Here is a 21,470-nt window from a genome sequence, read left to right on the forward strand (position 1 = left end):
CTTTAGAGGTTATAAGGCTTCCTTTAAGATTTCCTGCAAAGGTGGATTCTTTTTTGCAATCTCTTAGTTTGTACTTTATACTCACCTTCATATTTGAAGGACAATTTCGCTGGGTGAAGAATTCTTGGCTGGCAGTTTTTCTCTTTCAGTATTCTAATTGTATCATACCACTGTCTTCTCACCTCCATGGTTTCTGAGAAGAAATTAACAATAAGTCTTACTGGGAGTCCCTTGTATATGATAGTTTGCTTCTCCCTTAGAATTTTCTCTTTATCATTGACATTTGACATTCTGAGTAGTGTTACTTGGAGTTGGTCTATCAGATTTATTCTGATTGGGGTACGGTGCACTTCTTGGACATGTTAAGTTCATTTCTTTCATGAGACTTGGGAAATTTTCTGGTGTTATTTCCTCACTCTTTCTGCCCCTTTTCCCTTTTCTTCTGGAACTCCCATGACATGTATGTTGTGTTTTGTCTTTCCATTTTCTAAACCCCTACTCAATTTTTTTCCATTCTTTTCTCTCAATTTCAGCTGTTGGGTCTTCTGTATCACTTATTCTTTCTTCTCTCGTCTGCTTATAGGCCTGTTTTGTGTTTTAATCTCACCATGTCTTTCATTCCCTTGAGGTGTTAATTTTCTGTTTAGAATTTCAAATTCTTCTGTGAACTTGCTCAGTGTCTTCTTGATGTCATATTATCTCTTTAACCATATTATCTTTCATTAATTTGATTTTGGAAATTTGTGTGCATCTCACTAATTAGTTCTCTCAAATCCTGTCTTTCTTCTGGGGCTTTGATATATTCCTTTTTTTGGTACATGTCATCCATTTTCTTAGTATGCTTTGTAATTTTCGCAGATGTCTAGGCATCTGATTAGGATGTAGTTTACTGAGATGCTCAATTTCCTTCTCTTTTGTAGGGATTTAGTGACAGGAGGCTGTTATCACTGCTTTTTGATTCTTGGCTTTACCTAGATTGTTAAGATTGTCCCTGCTAGTTGGTCAAAACTGGGCTCTGGACCCAGTAAGTGGTTGCAGACCTGCTTCCTAGGGACTTGGGGAAGGAAGCTATAAAGGCCAGGAAAAGCCTAACTTTAAATTTTCTCATGTACTTCCTTGGTCTGCCAGCAGATGGCACTCTTTGGCAGCTCTCAGTTCAGTGCCCAAAGCGTATCTCTTGCAACACAGACTGATCAATTTGAGTTTCCTGCCTGCAGGCCAAGGGCCTTGTAATTCAAACTTTCTGAGACAGCTCTCCAGCCTTCTCTGGCAGCCCCTTCCCTTTTTACCAGTAGAAAATATTTCCACTCCCCTGAGTCCTCAACAATCAGTCCTGGTTAGCAGAGGAGACTGGAAGGGTTTTATATCTTTAGCCCCTTGCCAGATCTCAAGGCAATCAATGCTGCCGCCCTACCTGGCCTGGAAGGGCCCCTAAGACACAGCACACCAAATCTGTGTCAAAAGTGGAGTCAGCCTTAGGCTGTGGCCGTCTCTCTCCCCCAGTGGGGTGGATCCCTGGAATTCCTTTTGTTGCCACATGCCCAGAGGCCTGAGAAGTCTAAAGTGTCTTTAGTGTGGGGGAGGGTGCTGGTAGCAGCAGTTGCTGGTTTCAACTCAGTTGTCACGATTCCCCTTTCTCCTCTAGGCAGTGTCCAGTCTTCTCCTGGTGTCCTAAACCCTAGAAAATTTTTTTCCAGGCTGTTTCAGCCTATCTATTTTTCTGGAGAAGAGTGTCCCATGTCTTTCTAGCCTGCCATCTTCTCAGAAGTCTCCTTTATTATTAATAATGAAAATGCCCTAATAACTGAAGTGATGAATGCACAACTATGCGATTATACCAAATACCACTTATTGTACAATTGGATGAACAGTATGCTTTATTAATATAATCAATAAAATTGATTTGTTTTTTAAAAAAAGGTGCTTTGGTAACTTCTGGAGTTATTATAGGTGGCGAAAACCCAATTCAAACTGGCCTAAGTGAAAAAGCAGAAATATTAAATATTTTAAGAAATATGCCCCACTGGAGCCAGAGATTCAAAAGCAATTATTGGTCTTTCTTTCAATCTCTCATTTTTGCATTCTCTTCTGCAGATTTTATTCTGTCATGTGGTCAATTGCTCTACTACCATGCAGCTCCAAACTTACCTTATCTTTATAATTAGCAATGTCAGTGGGAAACACCTCTTAAAGTTTTCACAATAGTCCCAGAATTGGCCCAGCTTGAGTTATATACCCCTCCTGGAGCCTGTTCAACCCCATTTCAATCACTAGACTAAAAGGAAAATCAAAGTGCTGTTAACAGAAAGGAGGGAGACAGAGGATGAATGACAGGGAGGAAAGAACAACCTATGTATCATTCCTGAAGGAGATGGAAGAAAACCCTTAATTTGTAGCACCCCCCCCACCCCGGGCTATATCAAACTAAGTAGGTTAATAAAAGTAATCCAGTTTTTCCTATCTAATGCAAGCTGCTCTGTGAAAGTCTTTGAAATACTGGGAGATGGAGACTGATAGTTACCTATCAGGTTTTTGACTCTGGTCCTTCCTTACTAGACTATCTTGGCACACCATGGTCAAATTAATCTTCCCAGAGCACGAGTCTAGTTATAACACAATTGTAACAAAGGAAGCATATTCTCTCCCAAAGGTGAAGATTTACAGCCTATCATTCACAGGCTTTCATAATCTCACCCTAATTTACCTTACCTTTCCAGACTTACATTAGCACTATCCCCTCTGTGCAAACTTAAGTCAGTGCTTTCTAGGCATTGTCACTGTCAGTGATCTGAAGTGTTAGTATGTAAGTGATAATGTGTCAGAGATGGAGGCATTAGCTTCTTATTTTTCTCATTTTAAGGGTAAAATAAAATGATTTATGAATGCTTCAGCTGATCCTTACGAAACCTAAGTTTATCCTTATAAAAATAAGAGAATGTGTTAATTCTTCATGTTAGCATATCCTGGCAGATACAAACAGTATTATCTTAATGAGAAGACCTGTTAAGAATTATTTTCTCCAGTGTTCAGTCTTTCCTATGAATACTTTACAGTATATAATTTGAAATGGTGAGTTTCGAAGACTTACTACAGAAATTCTAGCTTTATTTTGACACATAAATGGAACTTATAAACTCTACTATCTTTAGAGTATAAAACAAGACATGTTCAGAAGTAGGTCAACTAGACTTTTAGCTAATTTCATTTAGGCAAAATGTCTCCATCTTTTCATCTTTTGTGAAAATTAATTTATATACATAAATAATTTGCTAACTTGCTATAAGGTTTTAGAATTACAAATTAAAGTGATTTTTACTTGAAGAAAAAGGGAAAATTGTGGCATTAAGGAGTGAAATTACTTTAAAAATAAGACACATGCATCAATTAAATGTACAAGCAGGTCACTATTTTTATTTTTACCTAAGCCCAAGTATGCTGGGGGCTAAAGTTATTTAAACAAGATGTATTATGCATATTTTGTACTATAGTACAAATTCAGAGCATAAAGTACACTTCACTGTTCACCTTCACATATATCTGAAATTCAGTATTTGTAAAACAGAACTGCTCCTGCATCAAAATCAGTATTAGAGAACTTGTTTAAATCATTTTTTAAAGGTGTGGTAGAGTCAATGGTCCTCATTAAGTACCTACATACAGGCATTCAGCACACTCTTGAGTTATTTGAATATAACCATGAATGTGATACTGATAAGCAAATGAGATTATAAAATTCAAACAGTCAAGGTAAAAGGACTATCATGTGATTTTAACCAAACCAAAAATCAATTCTGAAAATATATTTTAAAAATATTCTCCAAGACCATTGTTAACGCATTCCCTTTCTTTATCTAACATGTTGCAGAAGTAATAATTTTCTGTGCTTCCATAGATCTTTCTACTAGTGCAACCATCAATCATCTTCTTTTTCAATGTAAGTCTTTGTATTAGCCCGTGCCATTTGCCTGGCCAAGTACCTGTCTCTAGCAGACATTACAGTTTCTTCATTGTTCCGCTTTGCAAACTTGCTCACTGCCTCAGGTAGAGGCTCTTGTTCTTTGCAATTTTCAAGTCTTGTCTCTGTGATTCTGTGTTTTGCTCTTGATGATGTTTCTGAACTAGAGGATTTCTCTTGGTTTCTTTCATTGTCCTTTTCCATGTTTCTTATTTTGTTGGATTTTTCCTGGTCAGACAACCTATCCTTTACTCTAGAATCTGGGCTGCTTTCCTTTCTGTCTTGATTTCTTTCTGAAGATTGAACACTTATTTCTCGTTTTTCTCTATCTTTGTATTTATCATTGTTCTCATATCTTTCCTTCCTAATTTTCATATGTTCTTTCTCTTTGCTTTTCTCTTCCTTCATTCCTTCTTTCTCACGTCGGTCATGATAATTTTGTTGCCTATCTCTTTCTTGTTCTCTTTGGAGATGTTTCTCTGTCTCTTTCTCCCTTTTCCACTCTCTGTCATTTCCTTCTCTTTCTCTTTGGTCTCTTCCTCTTGGTTTACCTACTTGCTCATGCCTCTTCCAGTGAGAATCTCTATGATTGGCCTCACTGTGCCTATGGAAATCCTTTTCTTTTCGGTAATCACGGTCAGTGCAATACCTCTCCTGTTGCCTGGATTGCCTTTCTTGGTGTTGATCTTCCCTTTTCTCATGTCCCTTTAATGTGGAACTTTTTGTGTGGTGTTTGGCACTGTGTCCTCTTTCTTCACTAGATGACTGTGAGTGAGTCTGATACCTGTGATGCCTGAGGTTATTCTGGGAGGTTTCCGTACTTTTTTCCCTTCTGCAGTTCATTTTATTATTTTCTTCCAATACATCATCTTCACTGCTTTTAGCATCAAAATCACTGTCTGCATCTGGGTTTTCCTCTACTTTGGTACCAGTCTGGAGGATGCATTTCTCATGTGGTATTCTGTTCTCTGAACTGATTTCATCAGAATAACCTCTTGATTTCTCTTCCTTTATTCCAGACCTGTAGTAAATAATATAAACACAAAATGCCACAATATCAATAGTAAGCAAATGAAGTGTTCATACAATTTTTCTTAATAGTTCAATCAATACAACTATAATTATCTATCTATCTAACTATCTAAACATCTGCAAACTAGTATTTTCTAAACCTACAAAATTCTTTGTGAAACTGAACTGGAACAAATGACTCCTCCACTATTAGACAACTACAACCTTCAGTACATGGTCTTCATTTCTGCTAAGCCTAGAAAAAGAATTACTGGGAAAATAAGATTATGGTCTGGACCTAAATGATATTTTCACATAAAGTTCAAGTTGTGGTTTTTGGCTGGATTTTTCTGTCTCTTTTAAACTTTTGATAACAGTCCTAGAAATACATGAAGATAATTTTTTTCAGTGTAAAATGGTGGCAAAGTCTAATTCTAAATATTACTTAATAAGCATGCTTATAATTAAAACGTCACCAGCATCCTGATACAGCCCTTGGCATCTAACACAACAAAATGGAACTATGTGAAGCAATCATGTCCAGCTATTAAAATCAACAACACTAAAATAATTTATATAATCTACATTTTCCCTGCTAAGTGTGGTTAATTTATTTACATTACTCACAATTTCATTCTTACTAATCACAATACGGCAACAACTGTGGTTCTCTAAGAATTGCTGGCATAACTGTCTTGGCTAAAGAATCACTAATAGGAGTTCTATTATTAGTCTATGAGAAATGTGACTAGGTAAATGACAGTATGGGGTTTCATTGCTGACCTCATAACTATTCTGTATGAAACTCTTTAATACAAAGTCATAATATATTATGATTTCCATTCACAATCTGAATCTTCAAAGAAACTTCCTTAGGCTCTTCCTTCTTTTCAGTTTTGTAATAAAAATCTAGCAGTTTTTTGGGGGAGGGGAAGGGGTGGGTGAAGGACAAGTCTAATTCTCCTTATGCTTAATTCCATTTCCCCGCCTTTCCCCTTTTCCTAGCAACAGACTCAGATCCTTTAATCAGAATGCTTCTGTTCCAAGAAAAAGGTTTGTTTAAATACAGCCTTAAGACAAATTCTCTTTCATCTTAAGCTACTTACTTATATACTTATGGCATAATCACTTTACTATAATACTTTATAATTTTATTAAAAAATCCACCAATCCTTTACTTTCTGGACCAGCACTGTCCAATAAAAATATCTGCAGAAATGGTAATGCCCACATCTGTGCAGTTCAATATGGTAGTCAATAGCCAAATATGACAACAGAGTACTGGAAATGGCTAGTATGACCAAAATTTAGATTTTATTTAATTTTAATTAATTAAAATTTAAATAGCCACATGTGACTAGTGATGACAATATTGGACAGTACAGTTCTAGACTGATATGTGGATCTTACATACATGGAGGCAAGGAACTATTTATGAAACAAATTAGTACCCTTTTTATATACTATCTGAACATGCATGTAGAAATAAGTTATATGACATCTGATTCTTTCCAGATTTCTCCTTAATTCTGAGGACAATCATTTCAAGGTACCAGGTGCCATTAGGTATACCTATGCTTTTTTTTTTTTTTAAAGCCTTAAAAAGAGACGACAATTTAGTTTTCTTCCCCCTTGAAAATCATTTATAAGACCCACAACTATAAAGTACATTGATACTTAGAAATCTTGTACATTAAATACTGAAGTTCTTTGGTTTGAAGTAACTTAAACTTCAATCACTGAGAACGTATTGATGAAATTTTAACTTACACTGTTGTCAACTGCAGAATAAAAATGATCTCCAACTAAATCTGTAGCTTTTTAAATCAACAAACTGCTTGCAAATCCCTAGCCATTCATTAAATTAGGTCAGGTTTGGCTAACCACACGACACGTAATGCACAACACAACATGTAATGCTAGAATTTTCCTTGTAAATCCCTAGCCATTCATTAAATTTGCTCAGGTTTGGCTAACAACATGGCATGCAGTGTAGCAATTTTTCTTTCAGAGAGTTAAAATAACCCACAACCATAGATGATGAACAGTATCTATCTTCTAAATATTTCATATGCCACATTTCACCTCGCTTCACGAAAGCTGCATTTAGGAATTTCCTCTTCACCAACTGATTGATTTAATAGGTGCCTATAAAATCCACTGAGATCTTTCTGCTTGGTTACATCCAAACGTGCTAAGAGAGGGAAAGCAAAAGTGAGAACATATTTAACAAAGCATAATGCAACCCAGTTTTATAGGCAAAGAGTATACAATACACACAGTATATAAACTATTCTTAAGATCAAGGAGTTGGCAAACTATAGTCTGTAGGTCAAATTTGGCCTGCTGCCGGTTTTTTGTAAATAAAATTTTACTAGAACACAGCCCTGCTCTTGTTTTTTGTTGTTGTAGTTTGTTTTGCATATGAAGTGCAGCTACAACAGACTGTATGGCACAGAAAGCTTAAATTACTATCTGGCCCATTACAGAAAGTTTGCTGACTGGTGTGTTGTAGATGAATACACAGTACATGCTTAGTAGTAAAAAGTTGTTTTTTCCCCCACTAAATTAATTAGTCCTTGTCAATTAAACCATTTATAAGTACATATTCTATTAAGTATCATGAGAAAGACCATGAGTAGAAAGGACTGAAGTAAAGCACTAAAATACTCTTCAGCTCCTGTACATTTTTGTTCTTTCTTGAAGTAATGTTATTCTTTTCCAAAATGTCCAGTTGATACTCCTTCAACGGTGTTAATCTAGATTTTCTCATCCCAGAAAGTATAACTAGGGTTTAAATTTCAGTTTATATTGCTATTGACTAATGTCATGTTGTTATGCCTCATATAAGTTTACATTTTTGGAATCATCTTCTAAGGCAATGACTTATAATGACCAGTTTTGAACAACAAATAGAGAAATTAGTGAAAAGTCCAGAAATAATCATTATTGAAGAGTTCAACTTGTTAAAATCTCTCCTATATTTTATAATACTATATAAAGCCATAGCTTGTATCCCAAATTTGTATACATAAATTATTACCACACTGTAATGCAAAAGTTCACTGACAGCAGATGACCAAACTCAGAATTCTGCTGCTTCTGTTTCTTTCTTCTTCTCCCTCTCTCTCTCTTGCATCTCTCACCTTCAAGTTCAGCAGCTCTCTTTTCTCTTTCCTCCTCTTCAGCTCTCTCTTGTAGTTTTTTCTTATAAGCAGATGTCACAAATGCCTCTTTATCATCAAATTCTCCCTTTTCCATTTCTCGTTCTCTCTGTATTTTCTTTTCCATTCTTTTTTCCTGCTCCTTTTTTCTGATCTCAACAGCTTTTAGTAAGTTGTGAATATACTTCGGCTAAGGGAAAAAAGATTACTTAGGAAAGAATGAAAGATGATAACTGCTAATATTCTATTATGCTTTTTATCATGAATACAGATTGACCAGCTAGATGGAAATTAAAGTTGTTTTTAATAAAAATTTAAGATAGAAATCAGTCATAAGGTTATTTTACTTCTTTTTAGACTACACAATTCTTTAGTGTTTTTCTCAGTCATTTTACTGGTATTCTTTTAATACTTTGACAAATAAGTGAATTGATGGAGAATTTCCTGCTAGTTTTTCACATTCAGTGGAAGTAGGATTATTTAAAATAATAGCTTTAACATCATTTTACACCTCTACTCTGCTAAGTAAATACAGAAAGATGCAAAGATCCTTAAAAACCAGTCTGGGGAGTGGATGTGGCTCGAGCAGTTGAGCTCCCGCCTCCCACAGGGAGGTCTCAGGTTCAGTTCCAATAACTCCTGAAAAAAACAAAAACAAATGGGAAAAAACAAACAAACCCAAAACAAAAACAAAACTCAGGAGAGCTGATGTTGGCTCAGTTGTTGAGCACCAGCTTCCCAAATACAAGGTCCCAGGTTCAATCCCCAGTCCCTGGTATCAGTACCTCAAACAAACAAGCAAAAAACCAGTTTGTGCTTGTGAAAATAAAAAGAATGATAGAGAAGAAATCAGAACTTATTTCAGTTTTTCCCTAAAAATTTTTTTCAAACTAAAAATGATTCACAATGATACAGTAACCAGCCAGGAAGCAGTATTGAGAGGAAGATAAAGTATGGATAAACACAAACAGGAGCAGTACAAATTTAATATACAGAATTTCTAAGGGAAAATTAAAGTTATTTGCAAAGCCTTCAAAATAAACAAAATCAACAAAATTGTTAGATAATTCACTTGCTGTCATTAGAATACTATATGTAGGGTTTCTTGGGTTCTAAATCAAATCTATAATCTCTGGAAACGGGCTCTTCACACTTCATGTTAAAATAAGATTATGATATGTTAAAATAAGATTATGATAAAGAATGCAATTAAAGACCAAAGAAAATCTGTATTTTCAGCTACAAACCTTTCGGTCTTTTCCCAAGAGTAATTTGGGACTACTTTCTTCCTTTTTTTTCTGCATTTCATCGTAAATACTATCATATTCATAGACGGTGGCATCTTCTGCAAGGGCTTTCTGGATTTCCAGTTTGGTCTTTAAATTTAAAAAATTAAACACATTTCAAAAACATGTCAGCCAATAGAAACAACAAAAAGTATGTAATTTTTTTTTTGAGAGAAGTTTTTAAGATGGAAATATAAAAATTATTTCAATCATATTGAATGTCAACTCTGGAGCTAGGCTGCCTATGTCTGAATTTTTCTAGTTACCATGGGCAAGCCTGTTTAATCTTTTTGTTCCGAACTCTTACTTTATGATGCAAAAATCCTCAACATATATGAAAAAAATCCTAAATAAAATTTCAGTAAACTAAATGAAGTGGTATATAAAAAATATAACACCTTATGACCATGTTAGGTTTATACCGTTTTTACAAAGTTTCAGTGATTTGATTTTCTCAAGTTAAACCAACCTTGCATTATCGGTACAAAGAAAACTTGGTCATCAGATATTATCCATTTTAGATAGTTCATTCATGATTTAAAAAAATAAACTAAATAACAACTAAATCAGGAATAGAAAAGAACACCCTTAGCTTGACAATGTATAGCTACCAAAGACCTACAGCAAATGCTATATTAAATGATGACATACTGAAAGCTTTTCCAATGAAATAGAAGTAAATAGAGTAAGTACATCATCAGTTTTGTATACCTGAGGTCCAGAAAAAGGGAAAAAAGAGGGGCAGATATACTATCAGATAAAGTACACCATTTCTAGCAGTATTTTCTCTTAGATTTACTACATGCAATCAAGCCAGCATTCTTTGGGATGAAAGTTAGTTTGGGATCAAAGCAGAAGACAGAGAATTATCTGTGTGGGGAAGAAGGTGAAGAGTAGATAGTCAGATGGAAACCAAAGCAGCAGCACAAAGGTGAGGGGTACAAGAGTTTTAGCAATGTTCTCAATTCCCAAGCAAATACTGAAAAAGTCCCACTAACAGAAAAAGAGGCTTTGAAAATGCCACAGTTAAACATAAAATCAGATTTGGGATTTTTACTTTAAGAAGGCAGCACAAAAAATGTCAAAAGAACACTAAAAAACAAATGAGACCTATGTGATCTTGGAGAAATCTCTACTGACACTCTGGAACTCAATTCTCCCATTTATACAGTGAAGAAACAGAATTTGATAGTCTCTTTATAATTCAATTAAAGCTCTAAACTAATGAAATGAAACACTCAAGCATTTTATATTATTTAAAGAGTCATTTTTTTATGTGTGTATTAAATAATTTTGAGGTTGCTGAGTTATATATTATATGCTCCATGAAGCTAAGATATTATCTTAACATAACTAAATACATAGTTCTGAGGCAAATTCCCAGGGAGGCAGCCTAACCCAGTGGCTACAAGCTTGAGCTATGGAATTTTGCTATCTGGGTTTCAATACAGAGCCACCATTTACTAACTATGTGCGCTTTAGGCAAGTGACATAAATGTTTTTTTGTCTTCATTTCTTCAACTCTAAAATGGAGTTTATAAGAACATCTACCTGAAAGGATTGTTGTAAAGAATTAAATATGATTCTTGGAAAGTAATTAATGTAATGTCTACCACACAGAAAGTACTCAATAAATTTATCCTTATACAGGATTCTTGTTAGTTGATTATCTTGAAAAGATAATGTATGTATGTAAAAAGTGCTTGGAAATACTGTAGAGCAATGTGTATATATATATGGTGCTAGCAAATCTTAAAAATTATCTGGTATTCCCCTTTCTTGGTAAACAAATTTAAAATAATTACAAAATTCTGAAATCACTTTGGTTGTGAAAAGACTATTTTTTGGTCAGTAAGCTTACCAGCAGGAATTATTAAGCCCAAACAATCCATTATTGAACTACTGAGTCATGTGAAAGGCAAAAATGCTTTAATCTGTAGCACAGTAAAAAAAGAGCTAATTCTTCATTCCATTTTTCTTTTACAGATGGAAGAAACCTGCAATCTATGTAAATAAAGAAACCGTCTTGGCGGCGGAATTGGCCCAGTGGTTAGGGCGTCCGTCTACCACACCGGAGGTCCGCGGTTCAAACCCTGGGCCTCCTTGACCCGTGTGGAGCTGGCCCATGCGCAGTGCTGATGCGCGCAAGGAGTGCCCTGCCACGCAGGGGTGTCCCCCGCGTAGGGGAGCCCCACGCACAAGGAGTGCGCCCTTTAAGGAGAGCCGCCCAGCGCGAAAGAAAGTGCAGCCTGCCCAGGAATGGTGCCGCACACACAGAGAGCTGACACAACAAGATGATGCAACAAAAAGAAACACAGATTCCCGTGCCGCTGACAACAACAGAAGCGGACAAAGAAGATGCAGCAAATAGACACAGAACAGACAACCAGAGGGTGGGGTGGATGGGTGGAAAGGGTAAATAAATAAATAAATCTTTAAAAAAAAAAAGAAATGTTCTTATACATTTTTAGAAAATAAGGGTAAGATAAATTCTTTTATACACATCTGTTCTGTTTTAGTCTCAGCACCTAGATACCAAATTGATACTTAAAAATTTAATGTGAGCCGAAATACTTCACGAATTACCTGATGCATTTAAAAACTCACTCTTACACCTTACCTGTTTCATTGCTTGCTTCTTAGCAGCTTCTCTCTGAAGGCTTTCACTCACAGAGGTCTATAAAACAGAAAAATTCTATCATGCTTAAACCAATTTACAAGTTCTTTTCTAGTATTTCGGTTGGCAACTAGCTCTTAATTAAAAGTTAAAAGTGTAAAAGAATATTATGAATTAAATTAACACTTTTAAGGTCTTTCCCCTAAACTTGAGCAAACAAATGAATTTCATTATAAATCATCAGAACAGGCTGAAAGGTGAAAAAGAAAACAGAACAGCATAAGAAGTCCCAACTTCATCACTAAGTCATTCAACCTTTCTGAATTTCAATTTGTTTTGTGTACACATGTGAATGCATGTGTGTAAACACACCTGTGTTGGGTGGAGGAGGAATGGACTAGATGATTATTTCAGGACCCTTTAAACACTAAAATGGTATGCTTCCCAGCAACAAGAAGCACATTAATTTAATATTCGTTATTGAATATAGTATATCAAGCTACTGGTATATGTCTAAGGGTTAGGGGCAGTCAAAACTATCCATGGCTACAATCATTCAACAAATATTTACTGAAAGCCTACCATAGCAGGCATTGTTCTAGCTCCCACTGCAGGGAGTGCGGGGGGACAGGACAGGATAAGAACAGTCCCTGTCCTTGAGAGATAAAACAAATGTGATAAGCAATATAATAAAGGGATAAACAAATAGCTGTGGGAGCCCAAGGCAGAAGGCAACTAAATATATGAGGAATCAAGATAAGTCTTCCCAAAAGCAATGTAAGAATGAATAAAAAAGAACAGACATTTATGAGAAGACAAGAGGAGGATATTTTGGAAGTAGTTACCACATGGACAGGAAAAAAGACTTACAGCTAAGAAAAAGTATGCAATTAGAATATTTTAAAAATTTTCCTTAAAAATATAAGCTTGATTGACAACCAGCAAGAAGGCGGCAGAGTAAGGAGCTCCTAGTCAGCTTAGGCTATAGGGCAGTTACTAATCACCCTGAGTGGTCTAAAGCACGTTTGGGGGCTCTAGGAGACCGGAAGAGCATCCTGCAACATCCTTAAGAGAATGGAAAGAGGAGACTGCCCATCTGCAGAGAAGATTCATAAGCAAACCACTCCATGCACCGGAGGCCAGTGCCCATCCTCCACTGGTGGCACAAACTGCCTCGGGAGCTATTCTGTGGCTGGAATTGCAAGGTCTACTTCCCAAAAGCAGGGGAGGAAGAAACAGGTGGGTACCAATTTCAACTACTGATTAGTAAATTCAGCAGGCTAAACTATAATCCTAAGAACTGCTAAAGTATGAACCTGTCCAAGTCAGAAAGAGGCTGGTAGCCGCCATTTTAACTCCAACCCTGGCACTAGGGGAAGCGGGGCAGACAGAAAATCACAGTACTGGTAGGGACAGGCTTCCTTCCATCCAGATCAGACTGCAATTCTAGCATAAGCCCCAACCCTACCTCCAGCAAGGAGGAAGCTGGCGGGACCTGTGCCAGCCTCTCGGGGAAAATACAGGCCATGCTCTGGAGGTCGTTGATCATCCTACTCTGGTGGCGCAAGCGGCCTCAGGAGCTATTCTGTGGCTAGAGTTGGAAGCTCCATTTCCAAAAAACAAGGGGGGTGGGGGAGAGACAGCCACTGATGTCAGCTACTGATTAGTCAATTTGGCTGGCTAAAGTATTAGGTTGGTGCAAACATAATTGCAGTTTTGCACTGTTGAAATTTGCCATTTGATATTGGAATACATTCTTAAATAAAAATGGTTATGTTGTACATCATTTTAATGTGCATTTCTCGCTTAATTTTTTTTTGCTAATGACATTCCTTGCTATTTTATATTTATTTTAGACTATGGAAATGAAGTTAGACAAAAAGAAAACTCGAATGATTTTCTTATTTGAGTTCAAAATGGACAGTAAAGCAGTGGAGACAACTCGCAACATCACCAACGCATTTGGCAAGGAACTGCTAGCGAACTGACAGTGCGGTGGTAGTTCAAGAAGTTTTGCAAAGGTGACGAGAACCCTGAATATGAGGAGCAAAGTGGCTGGCCACAGGTATCAGACAACCACCAACTGAAAGCAATCATTGAAAGTGATCCTCTAAAACTACACAAGAAATTGCTGAAGAACTCAACATCGACCATTCTACTATGGTCATTTGGCATTTGAAGCAAATTGGAAGGGTGAAAAAGCTCGGTAAGTGGGTACCTCATGAGCTGACTGAAAATTTTAAAAATCGTTGTTTTAAAGTATTGTCTTCTCTTATTCTATGCAACAATAAGCCATTTCTCGATTGGACAGTGATGTGTGACAAAAATGGATTTTATATGATAACTGGTAACAACCAGCTCAGTGGTTGGACCAAGAAGAAGCTCCGAAGCACTTCCCAAAGCAAAACTTGCACCAAAACAAGGTCATGGTCACTGTTTGGTGGTCTGCTGCCAGTCTGATTCACTACAACTTTCTGAATCCCAATGAAATCATTACATCTGAGAAGTATGGTCAGCAAATCAACAAGATGCACCAAAAACTGCCACACCTATAGCCAGCATTGGTCAACATAAAGTGCCCAATTCTTCTCCACAACACCACCAGACTGCACATTGCACAAGAAACACTTCAAAAGTTGAATGAATTGGGCTAAGAAGTTTTGCCTCATCCGCCATAATCATCTGACCTCTCATCAAGAGACTACCATTTCTTCAAGCATCTTGACAACTTTGCAGGGAAAACGTTCCACACCTAGCAGGATAAGGAAAATGCTTTCCAAAATTTCGCTGAATTCCCCAAACATGGATTTTTATACTACAGGAATAAGCAAACATTTCTCACTGGCAAAAACGTATTGATTGTAATGATTCCTATCTTGATTAACGAAGATATGTCTGGGGAAGTGGATTTGGCTCAAACAATTGAACTCCCACCAACCACATGGGAGGTCCAGGGTTTGATTCCCATGGCCTCCTGGTGAAGGCAAGCTACCCCACGCAGCAAGCTGACCTACTGTATGGAGTGCTGGCCCATGTGGAGGTGGCGCAGCAAAATGACGGAACAAAGAGACACAGAGGAGAGACAGTAAGAGGTCCAACTGACCAGGTAGCTAAGGGGGCACAAGAGATTGAGTGCCTCTCTCCCACTCCGGAAGGTCCTAGGATTGGTTCCTGGTGCCACTTAAGGAGAAGACAAGCAGACAGAGAAGAACACAGAGAGCAGATGGCAAGCGCAAAACAGGGGGTGGGTGGGTGGAGAATAAATAAATAAATCTTAAAATGAGCCTAGTTAAAATGATTTAAAATTCACAGTCTGAAACAGCAATTCCTTTTGTACCAACCTAACATAACTCAAAGAACAGCTAAAGTTTGAACATGTCCAAGTAGGAAAGAGGCCGGCAGATACTATTTTAACTCCGCCCCCAGCATGAGGGGAAGCAGGGCTGACTGAAAATCAGTGATGGTAGGGACCAGATTCTTTCACCCAGATTGCCTGCAGCCTTAGCCTAGGCTCAAGCCCTACCTCTAGCAGGGAGAAAACTGGTGAGCTCTGCACCAGCCTCTCCAGGTAACTACAGGTACATTTGGTTGGCATAGACTAAATAGTAGGAATTCTATGGGGCAAATGCAGTCATTTTGGACCCGCATGGCATAGACTGCTGCCCAGATGTGCAGCTCCAATCTTGCCCCAAGTAGGGGGATAAAGGGGGGGTGAAGCTTCATCAGTCTCTCTAGGTAATTACAGTCTAGGCCTGCACAACTTAGATTACCACGAACGGTTGTGGCTCTCTCCCTACCCCTGGCAAAGAAGAAAGTTGGGAGAAGCTTCATCGGTCCCTGGGGCAATGAGGACAGCTTGAGTCTCCACAGCTGGCAGCACAAACAACATCCTTGGCTTCTACTACACAACCAGCAAGAAAGAAAGGGCAAAAAGCCCTAAAGTAAAGAGAAACTGCATCCAGAATAAATCCATTTAGTAAGCCAGATACCAAAACACCAATAAAAAATTATAATCCACACCAATCAACAGGAAGATATGGCTCAGCTAAAGGAACAAGGTAAGCTTCCAGATGACATAAAGGAGTTGAGACAACTAATCGTAAATGTTCAAACGAATCTCCTTAATAAATTCAATGAGATGGCTAAAGAGATTAAGAATATGAAGAAGATATTGGATGAGTACAAAGAAGAATTTGAAAGCATACACAGAAAAATAGCAGATCCTATGGGAATGTAAGGTGCAATAAATGAAATTGAAAATACACTGAAGGGAAGCCAATGTGGCTCAAGTGACTGGGTTCCTATGTACCAAATGGGAGATCCTGGGTTTGGTTCCCAGTGCCTCCTAGAGAAGACAAGAAAGACAGCAAACTGATGTGGCAAGCGATGCAACAAGATGACACAAGAGACACAAGGAGGAAAAACATAAAGAGAAACAACAAAGCAGGGAGTGGAGGTAGCTCACGCGATTAGGCACCTCCCTCCCAGATGGGAGGTCCCAGGTTCGGTTCCTAGTGCCTCCTAAAAGGAAGACAAGCACAAAATGAACAGACACAGCAAATGCAAACAACAACAATGTGGGGATGGGGAGATATAAAAACAACAACAACAAAAAACATTGGAGGGAAACATATGAGGCTCAGGTGACTGACCTCCTGCCTAACACATGGGAGGTATGGGTTTGGTTCCTGGTGCCTCCTAAAGAAGATGGGCTGTCATGGCAAGCTGATGCAACAAGATGACACAGTGAGATGATGCAAAAAAGAGACACAACAAGAAAACACAATGAGAGACACCACAAAGCAGGGAGTGTAGGTGGCTCAGGTGATTAGGTGCCTCCCTCCCACATGGGAAGTCCAGGGTTCAGTTCCCGGGGCTTCCTAAAAAGAGAAGACACTCAGCATACAACAGACAGATACAGCACATGCAAACAACAAGAGGGTGGAGAGAAATAAATAAATAAATAAATCTTTAAAAAATATATATATTGGAATCATATAATAGCAGATTTGAGGAAACAGAAGAAAGAAAAAAGGTAAGCTTGAATGGTCTCTGAAAGTGAACATATAAAAGAACAGATGAAGAAAAGTATGGAAAAAATTGAACAAGTTCTTAGGGAACTAAACGACAGCAAGATGTGCAAACATACGTGTCATGGGTGTCCCAGAAGAAGAGAAGGAAAAAGGGGCAGAGGGAATAGTTGTAAGAAATATGGGAGAAAACTTTCCAACTCTACTGAAAGACATAGGATATCCATTTCCAAGAAGCACAAAGTATTCCCATGCAAGTAAATCCAAACAGACCTACTCTGAGACACATACTAATCAGCATGTCAAATGCCAAAGACAAAAGAGAATTCTGAGAGCAGAAAAAGAAAAACAATGCGTAACATACAAGGGATACCCCATAAGATTAAGTGCTAATGAAACCAGAGAGGCAAGAAGAGAGTGGTATGATATATTTAAGATACTGCAAGAGAAAAACTTCCAGCCAAGAATCTCTTACCTAGCAAGATTGTCTTTCAAAAATGAGGGCAAATTTAGAATAGTCACAGATAAACAGAAACAGAGAGTTTGTAAGCAAGAGACAAGCTTTGCAGAAAATACTAAAGGGTGTGGTACAGTCCGCAAAACAAAAAGACAGAAGAGACTTGGAAGAGAGTCTAGAAATGAAGATTATATCAGTAAAAGTAACTGAAAGTGTCAAAAGATTGGTGAAAATAAAATACGGCAGATAAAACCCAAATATTTTGGAATAAACTTAACCAATGATGTAAAGCCCTTGTATTCAGAAAACTACAACTCCCTGATCAAAGAAATTTAAAAAGACCTACATAATTGGAAGAATGTTCCATCCTCACAGATTGGAAGACCAAATATCATTAAGATGTCAATTCTACTCAAATTGATATAAAGATTCAAGGCAATTCCAATAAAAATTCTATTAGCATTTTAAAAATAAATGGAAAACACGATTACCAAATTTATTTGGAAGGGTAAAGGGTCCTGAATAGCCAGAAACATCTTAAAAATGAAAAGTGAAGTTGAAAGACTCTCACTTCCAGACTTTAAATCATTACCTAGCTACAGTGATAAAAAACATCACGGTACTGGCATAAAGACAGACACATAGACCAATGGAACCAAACTAATGGTTCAGAAACAGACCCTCACAACTATGGTCAAGTGATTTTTGACAGACTTGTCAAGCCCACCCATCTTGGGCAGAACAGTCCATCAACAAATGCTGCTGAAAGATGGGAAATGGACTTTGGCCCAGTGGTTAGGGCGTCCGTCTACCATATGGGAGGTCGGCGGTTCAAACCCCGGCCTCCTTGACCCGTGTGGAGCTGGCCATGCGCAGTGCTGATGCGCGCAAGGAGTGCCGTGCCACGCAAGGGTGTCCCCCGCGTGGGGGAGCCCCACGCAAGGAGTGCGCCCGTGAGGAGAGCCGCCCAGCGCGAAAAAGAAAAGAGCAGCCTGCCCAGGAATGGCGCCGCCCACACTTCCTGTGCCGCTGACGACACAGAAGCGGACAAAGAAACAAGACGCAGCAAACAGACACCAAGAACAGACAAACGGGGGGGGGGGAGGAATTAAATAAATAAATCTTTAAAAAAAAAATGCTGCTGAAAGAAATGGATATCCATATCAAAAGAAGGAAAAAGGACCCCTATATCTCACACCTTATAGAAAAATTAATTGAAAATGGATCAAAAACCTAAATATAAAAGAACCATAAAGCCTCCAGAAAAAAATGTAGGAAAATATCTTTAAGACCTGGTGGTAGGTGGTAGATTCTTAAAGGAGGTAACAGGAGGACTGAGATGGACTACTGATATTTAATGTATGTATAAGTTTTAATTAGCTTTACTGTGAAAGTGTAGAAATGTACAGAGTTGATGGTAACATTATAGTGAGGAACAGCTGGTTTATAAATGGGAATGTGGCTGAAAAGGATAGTTTAGGGATGTAAATGCCAATTGATAGAAAGCTAGAGGATAATCTAGGGACTGAATAACATAGTAAACCCAGGGTGGATGAGAATTGTGGTCAACAGTACAGATGCAAGAGTGCCCTTTGTGAGCTAGAGGGGATGTACATCACTATTGCAGGGTGGTGGGAATGTGGAGAAGCACGGGAAAAATACAACTGGAATGACCTATGGACTGTGGTTAAGAGTAATAATGTAACATTCATGCATCTATGCCAAAGACATACTATGTTGATAATGGAGTGCGGAAAAATTGTGCCAAATGTATGCTATGGACCTGGTAATAATCTGATGGTATTATCCCATAATCTGTAACAAAAGTTCCACCAGGGTGTGTTGATAGAAGAGTGTTGTATGGGAATTTTGCACATGTGTGTGATTGTTTTTTAAGTTTGCAACTTCTGTCACAAAAATATACTTAAAAAAAAAATAGGGTGGGTTGGGGGAAAAATACACCAAATGTAAGATAAGAACTGTAGAAGTTAAGACTTTGACAATATTATTTCATAATTTGTAACAAATTCTCACAACAAAGCAAGGTGGTGGTGGTGGGTTGATGTATGGGACCCTGTATGATGTTACATGTTTGCTTTGTAAGTTCACAACTTTTACTATACACTTACTGTTTATGTATGTTGATGTATAAATGATATCATAATAATAACAGGCTAGTCTGGGGGAAAAATACACCAAATGTAAGATACTTTGGTAAGCAGTAATATTTTGAGGATGCTCTTTTAATCATTGTTAAAAATGTTTCACAACAATCCAAGGTATTGTGGTAAGGTGAGGTATGAAAGCCCTGTATGATACTATGTATGTTTGTTAAGTTCACAACTATTCCTATAACACATATTGTTTATGCATGTTTATATGATAGACTTCCATTTCTTAAAAATCGAAAAAAAAAAGCGTAAGTCTTTGTGAATAGACAAAACCTTACTGAATTGTGTACTTTCAGAAGGTGAAATTTATAGTATGTGAATTATGACTCAAAAAGCAAAATAAGGCTATTCATGAATTTATTATTTGTGTGTTTGATATAATTTTGTTTTTTTTAATAGTGGTACTAAAGGTAACAAATTTTCCATTTTAAATGTACAATTCAGTGGCATTAGTTACTTTGACAATGTGCTACCATCACCTTCTATTACTAAAACTTTTTCATCAAGCAAAACAGAAACTCTTTACCCCTTAAGCAGTAACTCCGCAGTCCTTGGTAATGTCTTATCTACTTTCTGTCTCTATGAAAGTGTATATTCTAGATATTTTACATAAGCGATTCACACAATATGTGTTCTTTCGTGTCTGGCTTATTTCACTTAGCATGATGTTCTTAATGTTCATATTGATGAATTTAATTAAAAATACAACCTTCAGCCCTGGAACTATTTTTCTCTAGCCTATTGACATTTGGTATTTTCAGTTATACAGCATCACCATCAATTGGTGCTTCCTTTGTTTTTTATGGCAACGAATAGAACAAAATAAACCAATTCTAGCTCCCTATGACCATAGAGACAAATGTGTTCAAAATACAAAAGCTAAACAAAAGAACATATATTTAATAAATTTTAAAAGTGTATACCCAAAGAAGTAAGGATACTTTAAGTGATGATAAATTGACTTCAAACGGAAGAACAGATGCTGGAAACAAAAACAATAATAGCAACCAACACCACTGAGCTAGGCACTGTACTGTTTTATATAAATATTACTCATTTCATCCAAATTTGTTACTTGAACTCATTACAATATCAATTTTAAACTTTAAAATACTAAATATTCTAATAAGCAAGCCTCATGAAATTCTTTCCCATGTATTTTTATGTCTGTCTTTCTAATCACTCAGTTAGTGAAGGCCTCAGGATTTACAGAGATGAGTAAATGACCAAATACTTTTTACTTCTACTTGGTTTTATTAATTTTTTCCTATTTCCTCCCTCAATCTGTTGCCTATTTGTACCTTGAGAGGTGACAGTTCACCTGCTGTCACTTACAAGTTGTTTACTTTAATCTAAACTACTGAACTTGGGAAAAAATATAAGGCCTTAATGTTTTAGGAGGTACCAGGGATTGAACACAGGACCTTGTACATGGGAAGCAGGCACTCAACCAATGAGCTATATCTGCTCCCCAATTAGAGTTAGTTTTGTTGTGTTCATTTTTAGGAGGCACGAAGGATTGAACCCAGGATCTCGTACATGGGAAGTAGGCGTTCAACCACTGAGCTAAATCCACTCCCCAAAGTCCTTACTTTTTAGATGTGTGTACAATGTAGTTAAGCAGGCTGAGAAGGGCCTCTCCCATGTAAAATAAATATACTTTGAGACATATCAAGAGGCCCTGTTCTCACATTTAGAAGGACCTTAGGGGAAAAGAAGATGCTGCTTACATGGAAGTAACATAATGGAGTGAGTATGATCATATTACATATCCTATTC

At 37.4% G+C, this 21,470-nt stretch overlaps 1 protein-coding gene across 3 annotated transcripts in view; it reads right to left on the minus strand.

Annotated features, from left to right (window-relative positions):
• Positions 1 to 3,389: 3,389 nt before the first annotated feature.
• NSRP1 (nuclear speckle splicing regulatory protein 1) overlaps positions 3,390 to 21,470 on the minus strand; it is a 66,322-nt gene continuing 48,241 nt past the window's right edge. For all 3 annotated transcript variants that reach the window (XM_004485332.4, XM_071210452.1, XM_058283109.2), the window contains 5 exons: positions 12,037 to 12,093; positions 9,378 to 9,506; positions 8,113 to 8,320; positions 7,052 to 7,160; positions 3,390 to 4,976 (listed from right to left, as the gene is read on the minus strand). In XM_004485332.4, coding sequence (XP_004485389.1) covers positions 3,914 to 4,976; positions 7,052 to 7,160; positions 8,113 to 8,320; positions 9,378 to 9,506; positions 12,037 to 12,093 — 1,566 coding nt within the window. In that variant the 3' untranslated portion in view covers positions 3,390 to 3,913. The remainder of the gene's footprint in view (positions 4,977 to 7,051; positions 7,161 to 8,112; positions 8,321 to 9,377; positions 9,507 to 12,036; positions 12,094 to 21,470) is intronic.

The sequence above is a fragment of the Dasypus novemcinctus genome, chromosome 21, assembly GCF_030445035.2.
Source record: "Dasypus novemcinctus isolate mDasNov1 chromosome 21, mDasNov1.1.hap2, whole genome shotgun sequence".
In the NCBI taxonomy this organism is placed as follows: Eukaryota; Metazoa; Chordata; class Mammalia; order Cingulata; family Dasypodidae; genus Dasypus; species Dasypus novemcinctus.